General features: G+C 40.7%; 1 protein-coding gene across 5 annotated transcripts in view; it reads right to left on the bottom strand.

The window, feature by feature from the left end:
- The window catches only part of ERC2 (ELKS/RAB6-interacting/CAST family member 2), a 1,638,183-nt gene that overhangs the window by 726,797 nt on the left and 892,490 nt on the right, over positions 1 to 18,896 (bottom strand). For all 5 annotated transcript variants that reach the window (XR_003856601.1, XR_003856602.1, XR_003856603.1 and 2 more), the window contains one exon: positions 12,456 to 12,616. Coding sequence is in view for 1 of the 5 variants with exons in the window: in XM_029600911.1 (XP_029456771.1) it covers positions 12,456 to 12,616 (161 nt within the window). In the remaining 4 variants the exon portion in view is untranslated. The remainder of the gene's footprint in view (positions 1 to 12,455; positions 12,617 to 18,896) is intronic.

An 18,896-nucleotide genomic window follows, 5' to 3' on the forward strand; every position in this document is an offset into this window, starting at 1 on the left:
CTCATGAGGCTTCATTTATTTTTATTACTAATTGGGTTTTGGATGTTTATACTGAATCTTAGATTTAAGTAAACGAGATTTTAGTTTTTATTTGGGGTTATTTCATTTAAGCCACTGAGTCTGCTGCCTCTGCCATTTGGCAGAGGAAATAAAACAGCTGCCAGCTGCCTGGTCAGAGGGGTGGGTGATCAGCTTGGACCCTGGCCCAGCATGCACAGTGTGGGCTCAAAATGTGGTTCCAAGCTGCCTAAGGTGACCAATGGTAGCCAGGGAGAGCTGGGGAAGGACTGGCAGCAAATTAAAAGAGGACCAGGATTCCAGACCTGGCCTCCTTTGTGACATTTCACTTCTAGCATGTTGCTGCTTCCCTGTCTAACCAGTGAATTATTGTATTAAAAAAAGAGTGGCATCAGCCAATATTCACTTAGCTTCCTTTCTGGCCTGCTCAATCAACAGTGATCTGCCAGAAAACACACTGGTATGACCCAACCAGCTTTCCTCCTTCAGTTTTGCCACCGCTATTGCTATTAGTCCGCTGTTCTATCACACAGAGCACCTGTGCATCCCAACATGACTTTCTTCTTGCTATTGCTGCTCAGCCTGTGTAGGTCAGCTCAACCCAACTCCTCTGTTCGGTGGCAAATGCTGCTAGCCAGGCTTGCCAGCAATGAGTCTTCTAAGCTGCTCCTGCATCCTGGCACAATCGTTCTCAGCCAGGCCCTGCACTGTGAATCTGCTAGTGGGTCTTCCCAGCTCCTCCCAGGCCATGTGGTTTGCTCTAGCCCTATAGCTGTTCTGCTGGCTGGAGCAGCCCAATGCATACAGTTTAAAAAAAAAAAAAAGATATAAAGACATCTTGTCCTGTGTGCAGGTCCACAAATAGAATTTTAAAAGGATGTGTGCTGGCAATGGGCAAAAAAACAGACTTACAAAATTACAGTAATAAAGAAAAAAAATCTTTTAATTTAAAAAAAATTAAATTATAATAAATAAAATTCTATTCATATGCATTTGCTGACGGGTCAGTGTGATATATAATACATACACACACACACAACCTCCCCCTAACAGTGAATGCTGCATGCCACGCCAAAGGGTCAAGCTCCAACTACCCAGGCTTTGGTTGTGCCCCCTCCCCCACCCACAGAAAAAGAAGAGCAGCTTTGGACAGCCCCAGGAAAAGAAAAAATAATAATCCTGTTGGCCCCACAAACTGGCCTATGATGAAATGTGCCTCTTGAAAAAGAGCTCTTGGAGCAGCACCCCATTTAAACAGAGAGGGCATGGCAACCTCCTCAAAATGGTGCCAAAAAGCAGGTGGCCAAAAACGCTTCCAAACAAGGCCAAAGGTAGCATACCAGCAGTTTCAAAGAGGATATTCAGGAACTGCTGGCCAATATCCACAAGCAGGCATCCAAAAAGGGCACAACATGACTACACTGACAGAAGCTCATTTCCCACAGAGAGGAGGTTCATGCTCACTCGAAAGGATCAGGTGGCCAGTGATGATGAATCTTCAAATGTCTCCTCGGCCACTTCATCCTTAGATCCTGGTGATTACAGCCACCCAGTCATGGGTCTGCTTGCAATTTAGGCTTATGCATGGTCCTCATAAAGAATAATGAACTGGGTGTAATTGATTTTTGGATGTAAACAGAGGCCGTGATGGTAAACTAAGAGAAAACAATTTAATGATCAAGTGTTTGTTTAAAGAGAAGTGCACAACAGATAGCAGAGAAGAGTAATGTTCATATGATAACAAATAAGGAATCAGAAAGTGTTTGTTTTAAGGGATGTAGGCAATAACAGCATAGACAGTGAGGAAATTGTTTTCATCAAGATGTTCCGTTATGCCCCAAAGTCACGCAAGAAAGAATATAACAAAACTATGAAGAAAACAAGACCAAAAAAGAATTATATTTTGTTTCACATCTTTGCAATACATAAGATTAATTATTTTAGCATTAAAACATAGACTGATTTCACTTTCAATTTGTTTATTATAAGTTGCTTGCAAACAGTTTTAAACTTGTGCAAAACTTTCTGTTCAGGAAGACAATTAACTGAGTGAAATGCGTTTTAAAAATAACAGCAACACAAGAACATCAAAAAGCTTAGTTCATACCTTTTATTGGCATCTCTTTCTGCAAAGGGCTTGATTAATATATAATTAATCTAAAGCATGTAGAGATATGCCAATTTTAAAACAACATCATATACAAATGTTATTATGTTACAAAATTCACGAAGGTAAGTCATTTGGCACTTCCCAATTCAAATTACATGAGAAGTCAGTGCAACAGTTGTATTTTTGTATTATTTGTTTTGTGATAAGGCAAAATGTTTTATCCTCTCCCTTTTATTTATTTTTTTATTTACCATTAGCTGACCTAGAACAGCTATGCCTTATTTCACAGAAAGTGCACAAGAAAGACTCCTCCTTGATCAGCTACTGGAAGGAACTGCAAAAGTTGGGTTCTTTGGATTTTCTTGGGGTATGTAGCCTTCCCTTTTTAATGGTCTGAATTGGCTTTTCATTATGAAAATATAATGTGCTGCCACTGCATATGCAGACTAACCCTTCGATGTCTTAAATCACTGAATTCAAGCAAGCAACAGAATATGAAAAATAGTTATTGTTGTGTGATCTACAAGTGCAATCAAATATCCTTTGGTTATAAATTTCATTTTTCTTTTACATTCACTTACGGTAGCATGTATGCACCCAAGTCTTATGAGCTATTATCAGATCCACAGAGAAACTGATATAACCACTGTCAAATGCAATAGGGAACATGGGTAGCCAAAAACATTGCATAACCCCTAGTAACTGTTTCAAGAAAATTGTTAAATGTTACTAGTTAGATGTTTTCGCATATAAGGTGATATTATTTTCACTAATTACAGCTATAGTTAAACACGCTGTTATGATAGTATCTTCAAATAAAAGAAAAATAACCATGCTGCCTGCAATCATCAAAACATGACAAACTAGAATTATAAAGGACATTTTTCAAAGAGATCTAGTGATCATGGTGAAGCACTGATAGGCAGTGCAGTAGTACAAGCAGGAGGGTTCTCATGACCCTTCTACCAGTGAAGATTGGGACCCTCAGCAATCGTAAGGATGCATTTTGGATGCATAAGAGGAGAGTCTTGGCATCATTGGGGAGGTTCCAAGCTTCAAGGGAGAATAGGGCCTTTATAATGGGGGGGGGGGGGGCATTCTCGATTTTGGAGGATCCATGATGAGGGGAGAGGTCCTTAGTGTTGAGAGGAGCTGGCCTTCAAGGGAGTGTTGGGGCCTGGATTGAAGTGGACTATGGGAATGAAATACCCCTTCATAACTGGCTTTTTAAATTTGGGCATATTAAGCAATTGTAGGCGGGGGTGGGGTGGGGTTGATATGCATGCAGCACATTACACAGATTTTTTTTTTTTTGCATGCATGCATGTTGAAGAAGCTTTATTTTAGTGGACACACAAAAAACGCAGCACAGCATATATCCATGGGATTTTAGCAAGCACATAAAGAAGGTAATTTTTAAAGGCATTTACATGTGTAAAATTGGATTTTACACATGTAAATGCACTTTACCCATGTAAATGGCCTTTCAAAAATTGCTACAGTATATGCCACCGTATTGTCTATAAGATATCCATGAGTCAGTGCACTTTATATGTGTAAATGGATTTTTAAATTTGCTACAATAGTATGCTACATTTAAAATTACCCTTTTAAATATTTTACTGATGTGCATGCTAAAACCTTTTTAGCATGAGTTTTAGTGCATAGGCTCCAAAGTCTCTCAAGGGATATACCTTACTGTTTCATGCTGTCATCAAATCAGTAACAAATGATGCAAGAGCAAATTTCCTATCTATCCTGCTTTTCAACAGTACTTACTTAATGAGTGACCCTCTCACTGAAACCTCCACATCAAAATGCCAACTAGATAATGCCTTAGATTAAACTACTATCCTGTCTCACTCTATACTTAAAATAGCTCAGTGTATACAAAGCCCTTTAAGAGCAACTGAAGAAGCTGGCTGAAAATTGACAATTGATTATACCCAGTAAATTAAGATGGATCTCACAATGTCAACCAGATGAGGCTAGGATCCAGAGCTATGTTTGGAACTTTCACAAAACGTAAGCATAGGAAATCATCTTGAAAGCCCTTAAATACACAGTTCCTGCCTATCTGACTACAGTATATCCCAGCAGTGATTAAATTATACCACATTCACTCAGTATTAAATAACACAAAGATTAATGCCAGTTATATGTTTTGGCTGGCTGCCCTCAATCAATATTTAATTCAAAAATACCAAAGAAGCAGCAAATGAAAAAGACCAGCATAGGTCTAATTCAAAAAAGTATTTCCCAATATGTAGAAATAGAAAAACATTTTTCATAATTCAAGACACAGAGTTGCCAAAAATCTACTATTACAGAGAGTTTGTGTGCTTCAAATAGCTAAAACAATGTGTGTTTTTTAAAGTTGTATTTTCAGTGTATTTAAAATAACAAACAACTTGGCAAGGTTAAGGTTTCTTGGTTTGGAAAAGAGATTATAGAGAGGAGATATGACAGAAGTTTATAAAATTATGATTGGGGTAGATGGGTAAATAGGAGATGGTTATTTACTCCTTCAAATAAAACTAAATCAAGTGGATGCTCCATTAAATTAACAACTAGCAGATTTAATCAGAGAAATCAGTTTTCCACTCAGTGAATACTCAAAGCTGTGGAATCGGTTGCCAGAGGATGTGGTCAAGGCGACTAGTAAAGCAGGGTTTAAAAGAGATTTGGATAAGTTCCTGGAAGAAAAGTCAACAAAAAATTATCAGCCAAATAAACTAGAAAAAAGCACTTCTATCCCTGGGAAGGAGCAACAAGAAATAGCTCTACCTTTTGGGATTTGCCAGGTATTTGTTACGCATTCTGGCCACTGTTGGAGACAGGATGCTGGGCTTAATTAAACTTGATCTGACTCAGCATGGCATATTTTATGCTCTTATGACACATAGAGGTTCATATTCAGTGCATTTGCCCACTCAATTTTGGCACTTACCCGGACAGACACCAGGATTGAAAAATTCCACTGGTCTGGCCACCCCAAATTTTGCTGGCTAACTTTTTATCCTGGCTAAAAGGTTTTCTGAATAACTCTGGGGCAGGGTGGGTGCCAGTTATCCAGCCCAAGCTATCTGGATAAATACCAATTTCAACGTTATCTTGCAAAAATACAGGGTCATTCATTATCTTGCGATGTGCCGGTATCGCATCACGGCGGTATTATTAAAATTAGGAGACAAGGAGGAGTGTGGGCGGGGTTTGGGCAGAGTTATCTCCCAGCAGCACTGCGGGCGAAAATGTTTTTCACATGATCGCTGACAGCACTGTGGGAAAAAACTACACCTTTTCCCGTGGCGCTATGGGGGAGATAGTGTGTGATGCGGCCGGCTGCCCACTATTTCCCCCCCCCCCCCGTCCCTTTTTTTTTTTTCGTGACTCATCATTCTACTACAATAGCAGAATGATGAATCTAGGGGATAGCAGCCCTAAGGTTAGATGGATCAAATTATCTGGCTAACTTTGAGATAGCCAGGTATATTCAGTGGTATGCCTGCTTCGTTGAATATCCCAGCTAAATTGGCCGGATAAGTTTAACGTCCTTTCCTAGCTGGCCAGTGACTGAATATGGAACTCATAGTATACCTTAGAAAGCTTATTGTGATGAATTATAGAAGCTACACTGTAGCCAATTATTGCTGGCCATGAATTACGTGAGAACAACATGGCCCCACGATGGGCTATTAATAGTGCAGGAAATAATTTCCACAACCAATAATACGTAACTATGCTATGTACATGTTACGAGCGCACGCGGGCGCGGTCGTCGTAAGCCGGTGGTGGTGAGCCCTTGGGCCACGGCAGGACTCAAGGAGGAGCCCCAAGCCCCACCGTGGGAGGTGAGCTGAGCAGGCATGGTGAGCGAGGCAGGCAGGAACAGAAGCAAGGAGTCCGACCCTCAGCCGGACCTGCATGCCCATGGTAGCCAACACGGGGAAGTTGACTAATGAACGGTCCTCCGACTGTTCCCGGCCCTTTCGGACCTGCCGCAGGGAACGGCAATGGGCAGCAGGCCGGACAGAGGCGAGGGCAGACAGAGTCCTTAAACAGAAGACATCAGACGGGGCAGAAGCAGGCTGAAGCAAGACGGAGACATCAGGACAAGGGCTGAAGCGAGACACAGGAAAGATCCAGGCGAGCAGGAACTCCGATGCTGGGATACTCACATCCGAAGCCCCCTCGGCTGGCAGAAGCTCAAGAGCCCGTGGGACGAATCCCTCCTGTTGGCCACTCCAGGGCCTAACAGGACAGAAGGCTCAGGAACCAGACGAGGACGTAGGTCAAGGCAGAGACAGGAAGACATCCGGGCAAGGGCTGAAGCAGACACTGTAGACAAGGCTGGACGGAAACATGGCACTGTCCATCAGGGCGCCCTACTCAGCCAGCACAGCTAGACTGGTCACGGACCACCCCGTCCCAGACGCGCCCTACACAGCCCAGGAAGGCTGGTCACGGACCACGCTGAAGAAAGGAGGGTGCAGGGAAACTCCAGGCGAACAGGAACTCCGATGCTGGGATACTCACATCCGAAGTCCTTACGGCTGGCAGGCACAGGAACAAACATCAGGCAGAGACATTGGGCAAGGATCCATCAAAGCATAAGTGATCACGGAAGACCTGTATCAGCAAGGATACAGACGACTGTAGGACCTGATCCGAAGGCCCTTTGCAAGTGAACAGAAAGTCCTTAAATACTGGAGGTGGAAGGCAACTCCCTGGGAGGAGCTTGCCAGGACCGCCCACCGCTGGTCCTATAACTGGGGTAGAGAGCTGCGGGCCAGCCCCTAGGGAAGGGCGTCGCCCAACAGGAAGTCCAAACGCTGAGGCATGCAAGCCACAGGCACAGCTAGGCCTCTCAGGCCCTGGAGCAAGTCCCGGATGGAACGTAGGCGAGGCCCTGGCTTCAGAGCGGCCTCTGGAGGAAGGTAAGAGACCTCCTGTAGCGCAGCAGCAGGGGGGATCGCAACAGTACACATCCCCTACTAAACACATAACCATTCTTTATAAATATATATTCACCTCCTTGTGAAAAATACAGTGATAAAGGTTAATTGGATTGCTACTCTTCACCTTGCTGCAAAATCTATTATAATGCACAATGACAGCAGTGTTGTCCACTGACAGTGATAGTAGCTCCTCATGATGCTGTATTTTGTTTCACTCAGATACTTCAGGAAGCACTATGGCCCTTAACTTCCCATATTACGCTTATAAAATGACATTATAAGTACATGAATTGATAAAGAGTATTCCTCTGCCTAACTTGGGTACCATGATAGGGTGAAATAATAAGAAAAATGATATTAGCAACTTGGTTGAAATAAATAGGGTTCCTCTATTAGCACAGCTAGGGGAGTTGCTCCTTTAGTTCAAAGGTAGTATCCCTAGTAGGGAACCAAACAGTTACGGGTTTAAATCCCGAGATCCCCAGATGAAAATTAATGAAGACGGGAAGTTCTCTGATCTCTCTTCCACTGCCAAGCACTCCCACCCCACTCCCTCAAAGTGATACCAGAACTACAAATGGAGCACCTCAAACGGCATGCTCCCCCACCGCTTCCAGCTCAAAGGTCATGCTTTGAACCATGCAGTACTACAGTGTGCCATGCGGTTCAAAGCATGGGAGCATCCCTGGTAAGCAGAGGGGGAAGACACAGCTTTAAGTGCTGTACTGCAATTGTGCAGTAAACAAGTTGAGATGGGAGAGTAATTATGGGGAGAACAAGAGAGTAAGGAGATGGATGGTAGGGGGCAAGAGTGAATGAGGGGACAGGGAGACAAGAGTGCAAATGAGAAGATCAGAGGAGGTACTGAACAGAGGAGGAGTAAATGAGGGGATAGGGAAAAATGTGAATAATAGGATGGAGAGGCAAGAGAGTAAATGAAGGGAAAAGAGAATATGCGTCAAACAGGGACAATGAGTGACGGGATTAGGGAAAGAAAGTGAAGGAGGGGATCAGAAAGAGAGTGAGTGAGGAGATCGGAGGTGCTGTGGAGTATGAGTGAATCAGAATAAGGGATGGTCTATGAGTGAGGGGATAGATGGGAGCAAAGAGAAAGTGAGGGGAACAGAAGAAAAGTGGAAAGGAATGAACCAGAGCAGGGAGGTGGGATATAAATGCAAGAATAGTAGGGAGCAGAGAGAGTTAAGAGTAAATTTTAAAAGGGGCACGCAGCAGTTCTCGGCGGGCACACATGGACGCGCCAATTTTATAACATGCACGTGTTGCCATGCTCATGTTATAAAATCCGATACCTGTGTGCACAATAAAGGAGCAGATTGGGAGGGAACTTTCTTAACCTCCTAGCTAACCTTCCTCTCTTTTCCCCTCTCTGCCCCGCCCCCTAAATCCCCCCCCTAACTAACCTATTTTTTTTTTAGTTTTCAACTTACCTGCTCTCCCCAGCAGCATAAGTTCCGCGCTTCACTGAGTCAGCACCTAATAGCTCTGTCCCGACCCACCTACACCCTCCCCAGGCCTGCCCCTTTTTTGAAAATGGGAGATACATATGTGGCTGGGCCACTTTGAAAATGCATGCGGCAATACGGCACGTGCGTGGCATGAATATGCACATATTTCCCGGAATTGGCATGCACTGGAGTTTAAAATTTAGCCCATAAGAGCAATGAGAAGTAAGTGAGGGGACTGGAGGAGAGGGTGCACAGAAAAAAGCAAGGTGATCAGTGGTGTTTGTGAGAAGAGTGAGTGAAGATACCAGAGGTGCTCTGGGGTTTGAGTTAGGGGATTAGAGATAGGGATATGGAGAGAAAGCGAGGGGATAAGAGGGGCTGGGAATGGAAGAGTTTGAAAGAATTGATCAGTGTTGAGGGGAGAGGTGTGAGTGAATCATCCCTTATCTTTTTCCCCAATCTAGGATCCACTCTTTCTCCTCCTCCCTCCTTGATACCCATTCCTTCCCCTCCACTCATTCCCTTTCCTTCTGCTCCCTATCCTTCTCTCCTTCTGTGCCTCTATTCCCCCTCTTGGTCCATACTTTTATCACTCCTGCCTGAGATTCCGTCTCCATTGTCCTTCTCCGATATGCCCTCTCTCACCCCACCCCTCAGATCCTTTCTCCTTTTCTCTTTCCCAATCCCATTGCTAAGACTCCTTTCCTCAACAACAAACAAAAAAAAAATCTAAATAAATTAACTGGACACAGACATGTCAGAAAATGACTACAATTAATATGCAAATTTTGCAAAACTATGAAGATTTGCCACAGAATTTGCTAACTCTTGCTGCAGAATCTTGGAAAATCTGCCACAGAAAACCAGGGGCACTGACTATAATCATAGTCATCTGCTTCTATGGCAACTGCTGCAGAAACAGCGACTGGCTGTGGAGTTGTAGAAAACAACTCGCTACCTGCTTAACCTTCTCCTGCCACTGCTCCCTGTGAACTGCCAGCCAGGTCACCACCTTAGCCTACTGTACTACCACCTTTCCCAATCTAGTGGCTGTGGGAAGGGATGCAGGGAAAAGAGAGAATGGAGGAGCTCAGAGACCGGGAAGGAAGCAAAGAGAAAAAACTGGAGGCATAGGAGATAAAAGAATGGATGAAGAGAGGCATGTGTGAGAAGGGAAGAGTCTGTATGTAGTGATAGAAGTTGAGAAAAAGGAAAGAGAAAAAAAGGAAAATGGTAAAAGAAAAAGGAGCAAAGGAAAAACAACTTCCAAAAAAAAGAACTGAAATAGAGAAAAGAATCAATGCATAAAAACAAAATAAATTATACACATATTAACAACAAAAAAATGTCATATGTGTAAGGAAAATGTTTATAATTATTATAATTTTGGGATATGGATATATATAAGTGTTCCCAAATAGAAAAATAAGTGTTCCCAAATAGAAATATAAAAACAAAAAAAGGAGATCAGAATAAATACTTTCAATTCTTTAAATAGTGATGGCTATATATAATTATCTAAAATCTTTTTAAATGGGTGAAAAATCATAGCAAAGTGTGCAATTGCCATTCAGACATACAAACAAGTTCCATCCATTACTGGTTTAAAAACATCCATAAAAGTGAAAATTAAAAATAATCATGTGGCAAAAACACACATACAAACCCAATAAATATATTTGATAGTTTAATCCCATACAATAACCGTGTTGGTTTACTAAGAGCCTGATTCACTATGCTTTTGTTTCCATATTTATTTAGACATTCTATATACCGTTGTTCCATTTAAAGATCACAACAGTTTACAAATGTAACATTCATAGCTATAAATCAACAAATAATGATGGGTTACAAAGGTAGTATTCATAAACAGGCTCTGACATCTATCAAATGAGTTTTTCCAACAGATATTAACTAAAGAGCTAGGACATAAATTAATTTAATAAATTTCACATTTTAGTCAGTATGTTTTACTGAGTTTCTTACATTCTCTCATTAAATTTATTCCTCATGCTTCAATTAATATCTCTTGTACTTCTTGTTATTTTTAGCTCTCTACATTCTGATGTTAAGTTAGGTTATATGGATTTTTGAATAGTCATGTTTTTAGCTCATATTTAAATCTCTTTCTATCTGGTATCAAACGTAACATCTCAGGTAGAGAATTCCAAAGCTTTAAACCTGCTATGGAAATCACACAATGAAAGAAAATAGGAGAAAATCCTCGTTAAATCAGGCCCAAAGTGACATACCTAAGCTTACATTAAATGGCAAAGGAAGAAACAGGATTTATATCTTGGTCTTCCAGATTCCAGTCCATTCTTTAACAACTAGGCCATAATGTCCAAAAAAATTCCATGCAAAATTATGCAAATGTGCTGCCAATCTCAAAAATGCAACATATAATTTATCTATGAGCTGCCAGAAAAAAAAATGGTGGCCTTGCTTGTAGTGGAGTACTGTAAACTTACTTGATAAAAGATCATGCCCATAAACACCTAATACGTTTTAGATTATCTGTAATGGCATTTATGATTCATCTTGGCCTATATATTTTGGAAAATCTGTCTCTTCATAAAAAGAGCAATGAATACACAGGACAGCCTCCCAATGGAGTTGGTGGAGGCAAAAAAAACCCAGAGAATTCTCACCTCTATCCCTGTTTCATTTATTCCATACTTATTTGCTTTCAATCCTTCACTATGTGCCTCTTTCTCCTATCAGAGACTAGATCAACATTTTACTTTTCAAGAACATAAGGAAGGATTACTTTTATTTCTGTTGAATTACCTATAGTCAACCAGATGCCAGGAGGCATGGGAAGGCCACAAGGCTAAAGCTGCATAATTTACTTTCAGGACTGACAATATGAAAAGTGTAATCCAAGAAATCATCAACTGCTGCTTTCATGTTTTAATTAATGGACAGTCCAACCGAACTTGTATACAGTATGCAAATGATATGGCTATCCTGCATACTAGCAAATCTTGAGGAATTTCAGAAGCCTCTAGAGAGAGACACTAAGGCATGCATAACTATTATAATCAGTAGTGATTCTGCCTCACCCATCTGTTCAATCTTCCACTTGAACCATAAGGAAGCAAACAAAATACTCGTCATCAGACTCAATGGAATTCCCCTACCGTTTTCTAGGACCCCAATTTACTAGGGTTAAAATTAGACAGAGCTCTCACCTTCTGTTATCTCAATGCTTTCATCAGAGCTGCTCAGGCTTTTTTCAATCAGATGAACACCAAGGCAGGAGTGAATCAACTATAAGTGACTGGAATGAAGAAGAACCCTATGGCATGCTGCAGCAATTGCTGCCTATCTTGTACATCCCTCTAGGCTGCAGACTACCATATAAGACTACACAGTATACTGGCACTACATATTTTAACTCCTACATATATGGATGGAATCTTTGTACTTTAGTAGCCTATGATTGTGAAGAAATACAACCAACTATTTGATAAAAAAAATGCCCCATTCAGTGTCTTGAGGAAGGATGAGCTTCATTCAACCAAGATAATACTAAAGCACAGAACTGGTTGAGGTGTACTAAACTCGAAAGCTGACTGCTCATATGAAATCTTTAGCCATATGCAAGGACACCACAAGACATAAAGGAGAATGGACGTGCCAACGCAATTGAAGCAGAACTGAGTCAGGCAGATTCTAACCTGATTTGGATATCAATAAATTCCACAAAAAAAACCCAAAGCAGATTCACCAAACTGTTAAATTTCCATTGGTCAGCAGATATGTGCAGATCCAAGGCAGATTTTGCCCACAACTACCTCATTAGGACACACAGATGATTGATGAGTTTCTGCATTTTGTTACACGGCTGCAATAATACACTTGAAAACTATGAAAAAATAAACATAAAATCACACTTACTTCATTTCCAAGATTTCTTCAAGTTGTTTTCTCCGCTCCATTCTCAGATTGGTGAGGTGAGCCTCCTTCTCAGCTAGAGACTGCTGTGTTGAAGAGAGGCGGGCTTTGGTAGAATCCAGCTCTTGTCTTGTCTTCTCTAGAACATTCATCAGTTCTTCCATCTGAAAAACACAAATTATTTAGCATTTCTACTTTCTTCAGGGAATGCAAATCTACATTTCTTCACAACAGCATATAATGCATGTGGAAATACAGTCAAAAGTCAATATAGAAGACTTAATACAAGCTATCCTTTGTTTCTATTAATTAGTGACAAAACAGCTATTAACATTGACTGTCTACAAAAGAGGCACTTTTTTGTATTACTTGGTAATTTAAAATATGGATTCACAGAAATAACTAGCTCCTTGATATTTGACACATAGTATTAGAAACACATTTCTGACCAGTGCACATAAGTTACTGTAATAACTATACAAAACATCTATATGGAATTGTCTCAATATAGTTGAGACTATATTGCTTTAAAAAAACTATGGCATTGTGTTCCTGAAATAATCATCACAATAGTAATTACTGTTTTGATGGGTAAATGCTGAATTCGCTGACCTCTAAACTAATGTTTTATTCTCCAAAGGGTCCTCTAATCATGGCTAAATATTGTAGCTTGTTACTCATTTTCAGATTATAGAAATTAATAAATAGGGTAACAGAAAAGATAAAATAATATATAAAGAGACACCACCTAATGGGTATATATATGGGCTAGCATGAACATGCCAGTTAACATAACTGTACTACTACCTACACTCTCTTGCCAGTCATACGAAGCTTAGCAAAAACACTTAAAGGTCCATATTCAAAGGAATTTGTCCAGCTACGCAAACAAAAACCTTTAACAGAACATTTTCCCCTTCTTACTGGCTAAATTTTATCTAGGTAACTTTTTACTAGGGTAATATTTTGCCAGGTAAAAAGAAGGGTAGAGGGGATTTTATGGGTGAGACTTTAGCCAGATAGCGCTGACATTGAGTGGTACCCAACTAAGCTTTACCGAATATGTCTGGTTGGGAAAAAAAAATTTTGCTCTAAAGTTACCTGGGTAAATCCTGCTGAATTTCTTTCCTAAAGTTACCCTGCGAAACTAATACAGTTAACTTCTCACATTGCTGCAAATGGACTTCTTATTTTTCTAAAAATGTTCATATCCAGTAAGCATTTTGCATCTTACAGCAAGATTCCTATAAGAAAGGGGATCATCTTTTACTGCCCTCGCTCCATCACCTCTTGAAGATAACTGCGTCAGTGATCAAAGAGAGTACAGGCCCTCAATCTCGCTGAAGGTCCATGCTCTGACCCAGCAGGTCAAAGTCAGGCTACCCCAGGACCAGTGTACTGCTGGAAGACAAAGGATGAGGAAGTACTGGCAGGAGGTTGCTTTGAAGAGCACTGTACCAGTAGAAGGCATCTTAAAAAGCACAAAAATCAGAAAATAGGAGAGTAATTAAAACAACTATCAACAGATTTGGAAATGTAAGTAAGAGGGGGACTGAAGTTTGTTGGTGTCTGAAGAAGCTGATTTGTGAAGAATAATTAGGAGGAAAGGTTTCAGCTGTCTGGGAAACACCAAGATGATTAGAAAGAACACAATACCCAGAATAGGAAGAGAAAAGCAAATGTAATTCACAATCAAGAGCACTGAATACATTCTTTTCGGCAACATGGTAATTTTCAAGTCAAGTTCTCCCAATGGTCCAAAAAAGACTATCAAAACTTTCCCATGTGTAACATATTATAGAAGAGGTAAATGTGTATTTACGGTTGCAATCAGATATCATTAGAAGCAGAGGAAATGACCAACCAAGCTAAAGTAGATCGGCTTTTTCTTAGGTTAGCCAGTGCTTATGAATCACTTGTATAGAGCCAGAAGATTACAAGATAAAATTCTAAGGTCACTGGTTGGCAAAATAGGCTATAAAATGGTAAAATGCTGTAGTGAAAGTGAAACCCTCACAGTAGAGGTCCTGTCTTCTAAACTCAGACTCAGCAGTAGTTTAATCAAAATCAAAAATTAAGGTTTAGATTATTATAGTTATCAGCTGAAGGCAAGTGATAATAAACATATTTTCCAAATGGTATTCCAATCTCCTTTTTCATCTTTATCTTTCACAAAGCTCCTCAACAAACCTGCCTTATTGTACCACTACCCAGAATAGACTGAATTTGTAAGAGCCATAAACCTTTCAATTGCTGCTACCTGAATATTATTATTATTATTATTATTATTATTATTAAGTAAAGGTTTTCTTTGAATTAATTCATTGAAGAAATTTACTATTGCAATTTGGTTTCTTGCCCAAAAGTTCAATTTATTGTAACATAAAATCCTGCATCATATTTCCTCAATTTATTAAGATTTTTTAGGGCTTTTTTATGGTCCAGCACTTTCCTTTGGGCTGCCTTCTCCGTTGGAACCAGCCTCTGTTGGGCTACAGTACAAAAAGCTTTCATTCAAAATTACCATGAGATTTTTCATCTTTTTTTGTATTCCCAACTCAATTCACTCCAACAATCATGGGAACAGCCCTTCTTCAAGGGCCACAAACTGCAGCTCCCTCCGGAACATGGATGAATTTTTAAAGCCTGAAGTGCGAATGTGTCGGGCTTGAGCACAGAGGTGTAGATTTTAAAAGGTATATGCAGGCGTCCTTGCACGCGCGCTACTCAGCGCGTGCACATGGATGCCCGATTTTATAACATGCGTGCGCCGGTGCACGCATGTTATAAAATGGGGGTCGTCGCGCGCAAGGGGGTGCAAAATTGTGCAACTTGCACGCACCAACATCCGCGGTCTTCCCCCTTTTCCTCCCAACCCTCTAATCTAACCTTCTTACTCCTTCCCCTAACCTATCCCCCCCAGCCCTATCCTAACCCCACCCCAACCTTTGTTTTATCTTCTGAACCTGCCTCCGGGCAGGTGCAGTTTGCACACGCCGGCAGCCTGCCGGCACGCAATCTCCAGCACAGTGGCCATTTGCCGCTGTGCCTGGAGCCTCTGACCCTGCCCCCCCAGACCACCCTGCCCCCTTCCTGCCCCTTTTCCGAAGCCCCGGGACATACGCGCATCCCGGGGCTTTACGCTCATGGCCGGGCCTTTTTAAAATAGGCCCAGCGCACATAGGCCTTCTAAAATCCGGGCCAGGGAGTATATTTTAAAAGCTGTTGAGATACGTGCATATCTCCCGGAGCATGCACATCTCAGAAGTTTTCAAAAAGGGGCAGGGAATGTGCATTTTCGGGTGTGAAACTGAGATGTGCGCATAAATACTTATGTAATCCGATGCGTGGCACCCTGCCATGTAACTTCACTTCTGCTATGGATGACGTGTAAGTTACAAATAACGAAAAATAGGCAAATTGGCGGGGTTTTAAGAGTCGGGGATAACTGAGGGAGGAGTAAGGGCTATTAAATTAGGGGGGAGGGGTTTGAGGACCTCTCTCTTAACCAGGCGAACTGGGGCTAAACTGGTAAAACCAGGAATAGCGTGTGTGTGTGCCCCTTTCAAAATCCCCCGATTTATGCGATAGAAGCATTTGTGCACACATGTGTGCGCCCACTTAAAACTTGGCGCACGTGTGTGCTTGGCCAGGCTATTTTATAACATGGCCACATATAAGTGTGCAAGTTATAAAACAGCCACGTCCAAGTGCCAGTTTGAAAGTTATCATCCCTGTCTGACACTAGATGTCACCACTGAGCAACAAATGAGACTCCCTCCCCCCAGAGTAACCAACATTGCCCTCACAATTTTCCCTGCCTCAACTAGTTCAGGGTGCAGGAGCAGAAGCTGAACCCTGGAATTAAACCTAGTTCTTCAGCATTGCAGTGTATGGCAGAAGTGGGCATCCACAATCCTAGAGGGCCCCCTAACTGGTTAGATTTTCAGGATAACCCGAATGAATATGCATGAAATAGATATCCATACATCTTAGACACTGTGCATGTAAATCTACTCATGCATATTCATCATCATTTGACAGTGTTGCTCAAAGCTCTAAGAAGGATGGGCCTATATACTTGAGCAAAAGGTTGTCCTTATACATGTCCTCCAGACTACAAAGATTTTGATCCTCAATGTCAATTCCATCGCCAAAAGGAATTAAAATGACACCCACAACAGATCCTTTATGGGAGCAGCATCTGTCCTCTGAGCTCCCTCCCAGAAGAGCTCCAACAAATACTTCACCCAACACAGGCAACATCATACAAATCGACAATACGATCATCAAACTCAGTGATAAAGTAAAAGTTCTGGGAATATGGACAGACCCTGAACTAAATCTCAAAAAGCACATATCCACAAAAATCAAAGAAGGCTTCAACAAACTTTTAATACTAAAACGATTAAAACCACTGCTAAACCATACTGACTTCAGAACAATATTACAATCCCTGATCTTTACAAGCTTCAACTACTGTAATGCCCTGATGTTAGGATTACCCAAATCAACTACACGACCCCTCCAAATATTACAGAACGCGGCAGCAAGAATCCTAACAGGTCAAAAAAAAAAACGGAACACATCATCCCAGTACTAAAAGTGCTTCACCGGCTTCCCATCAACAAACGGATAGAGTTCAAAGTACTATCCTTGCTTCACAAATCAATATACGGGAAAGAAATCGAATGGCTAAATAATGTAATCCACCTACAAACACCACGACGGAACACAAGATCAGCTAATAAGGCCTTATTAGCCATCTCCAAAGTCACAACAGCCAAACTCAATATGGTATGGGAGAGAGTGATCTCACTGGCTGGCCCGAACCTATGGAATACACTCCCCGAACCACTAAGACTCCAGAGCAATATAAAACTATTTAAAAAACACCTCAAAACCTGGTTGTTCCAACAAACTTATAGAGACGACATTGGCTAAAAACAAAAACACATTTACCTCCCTCCACACTGTACAGTTGCAACCCCTCTGTAACTTGTAAATAAGTGCTAAAGTTTGTAAATAAGTCTGTAAATAAATTCTAAAGTTCTAAACTCCTAAGTGATCCGTTCTCTCTTCCCCCTGCCAAACTGTTCCCATGTATTGTCATTCAAGAGGAATTTACCCTCCCTTAGAACTATTATTTATTGTCTGTTTTACTCCCATTCCCGCAACCTAGAAACCCCCCAAATACTCTTGTTGTAACCCTCTGAACTGACCACAGTTGTACCCCGCCATTTATTCGTTCGTTATACATAAATATGTTACCTGTATTGTTGTTATAACTATAAACCGTTGTGAAGGCCAGTACCAAACAACGGTATATAAAAATATCCAAATAAATAAAAGACTACTCCCATTTCAGGAAGCAATAAAAGCCTGATTATTGTCAGGTCTTTAATGCCCGACCTGGAAATGAAAGATACTAAATCGGCTATGGGAAACTGCCTGGCATCATGTCAGATGCCTTAAGTGTTCTGCTACAATTTAATATTTTTGCTATGGTATTATTTTTGAGTTATTCACCAGCATGTCTGTTGTGTTGCTGGTAGAACTTAGTGTTTGCTGATCTGTTTAAAGTTAGTCCTGAGGTATACATTTTTACTGTCAAGTTATAATGTGATTTTTTTAATGCTATTTCCAGCTTGTTATTAACCTTTTTATTGTTAAGCTGAATGACCTCTGTTTGTATGCTACTATTCTAATATGTTGAAAACCGCTTTGGATGAATTTCATATTCACAAAGGTGGGCAATAAATCCATGTAATAACAATAATAATAATTACAGATATCTGCAAATCCTTGAAGACTGGACTTGCCCAACCCTGTTGCATAGCACTTGCCATTGAGCTACCAGCTCTTCCAAGAGTTGAGATTTAATTTTTTTTTTTTTAAGTATTTTGTCAACCTTTAGTGCTAATTTAAAAAAAAATAATCCCCATTAAAAATCAATGGATTTTTATATTTCCTTACACTTTTTGTCCTGATTATTATTTAAAATGTGAATGTAACAGCAAGTTGAATTTTTACAGGAGTTGGGTGAGAAGCAAACAAGATTAGTTATTCTTTAATTCTCTGCTCTCTTAGATATAAAAAGGTCATTTTTCAATAAACAGATTAATATGTCTTCTCACTCACATGAAAAAAAAAAAAAAAAGAAAACTGAATGTGCAAAAGCTTACATCTGACAAACCAGATTCTGCTAAATTAGATGAGGTTAGAGTTCAAATGAATGACAGTCTGTTAAATATGCCCTTGAGCATACTTGATTCCAGATTGGATTCGGCTCAGCAGAACTCTTACTAAAAAAAAACACAAAACTACAGATTGTGGGAAAGGCAGGAAGAGGGAAGGATAATATGATTTTTTTTTTCAATTCTAGTATGACATATTTCAGCATAATAATGAAGAGCTGGAATATTTCCAATAACCAGAGCTAAT

This window comes from Rhinatrema bivittatum, chromosome 4, assembly GCF_901001135.1.
Source record: "Rhinatrema bivittatum chromosome 4, aRhiBiv1.1, whole genome shotgun sequence".
NCBI lineage: Eukaryota > Metazoa > Chordata > Amphibia > Gymnophiona > Rhinatrematidae > Rhinatrema > Rhinatrema bivittatum.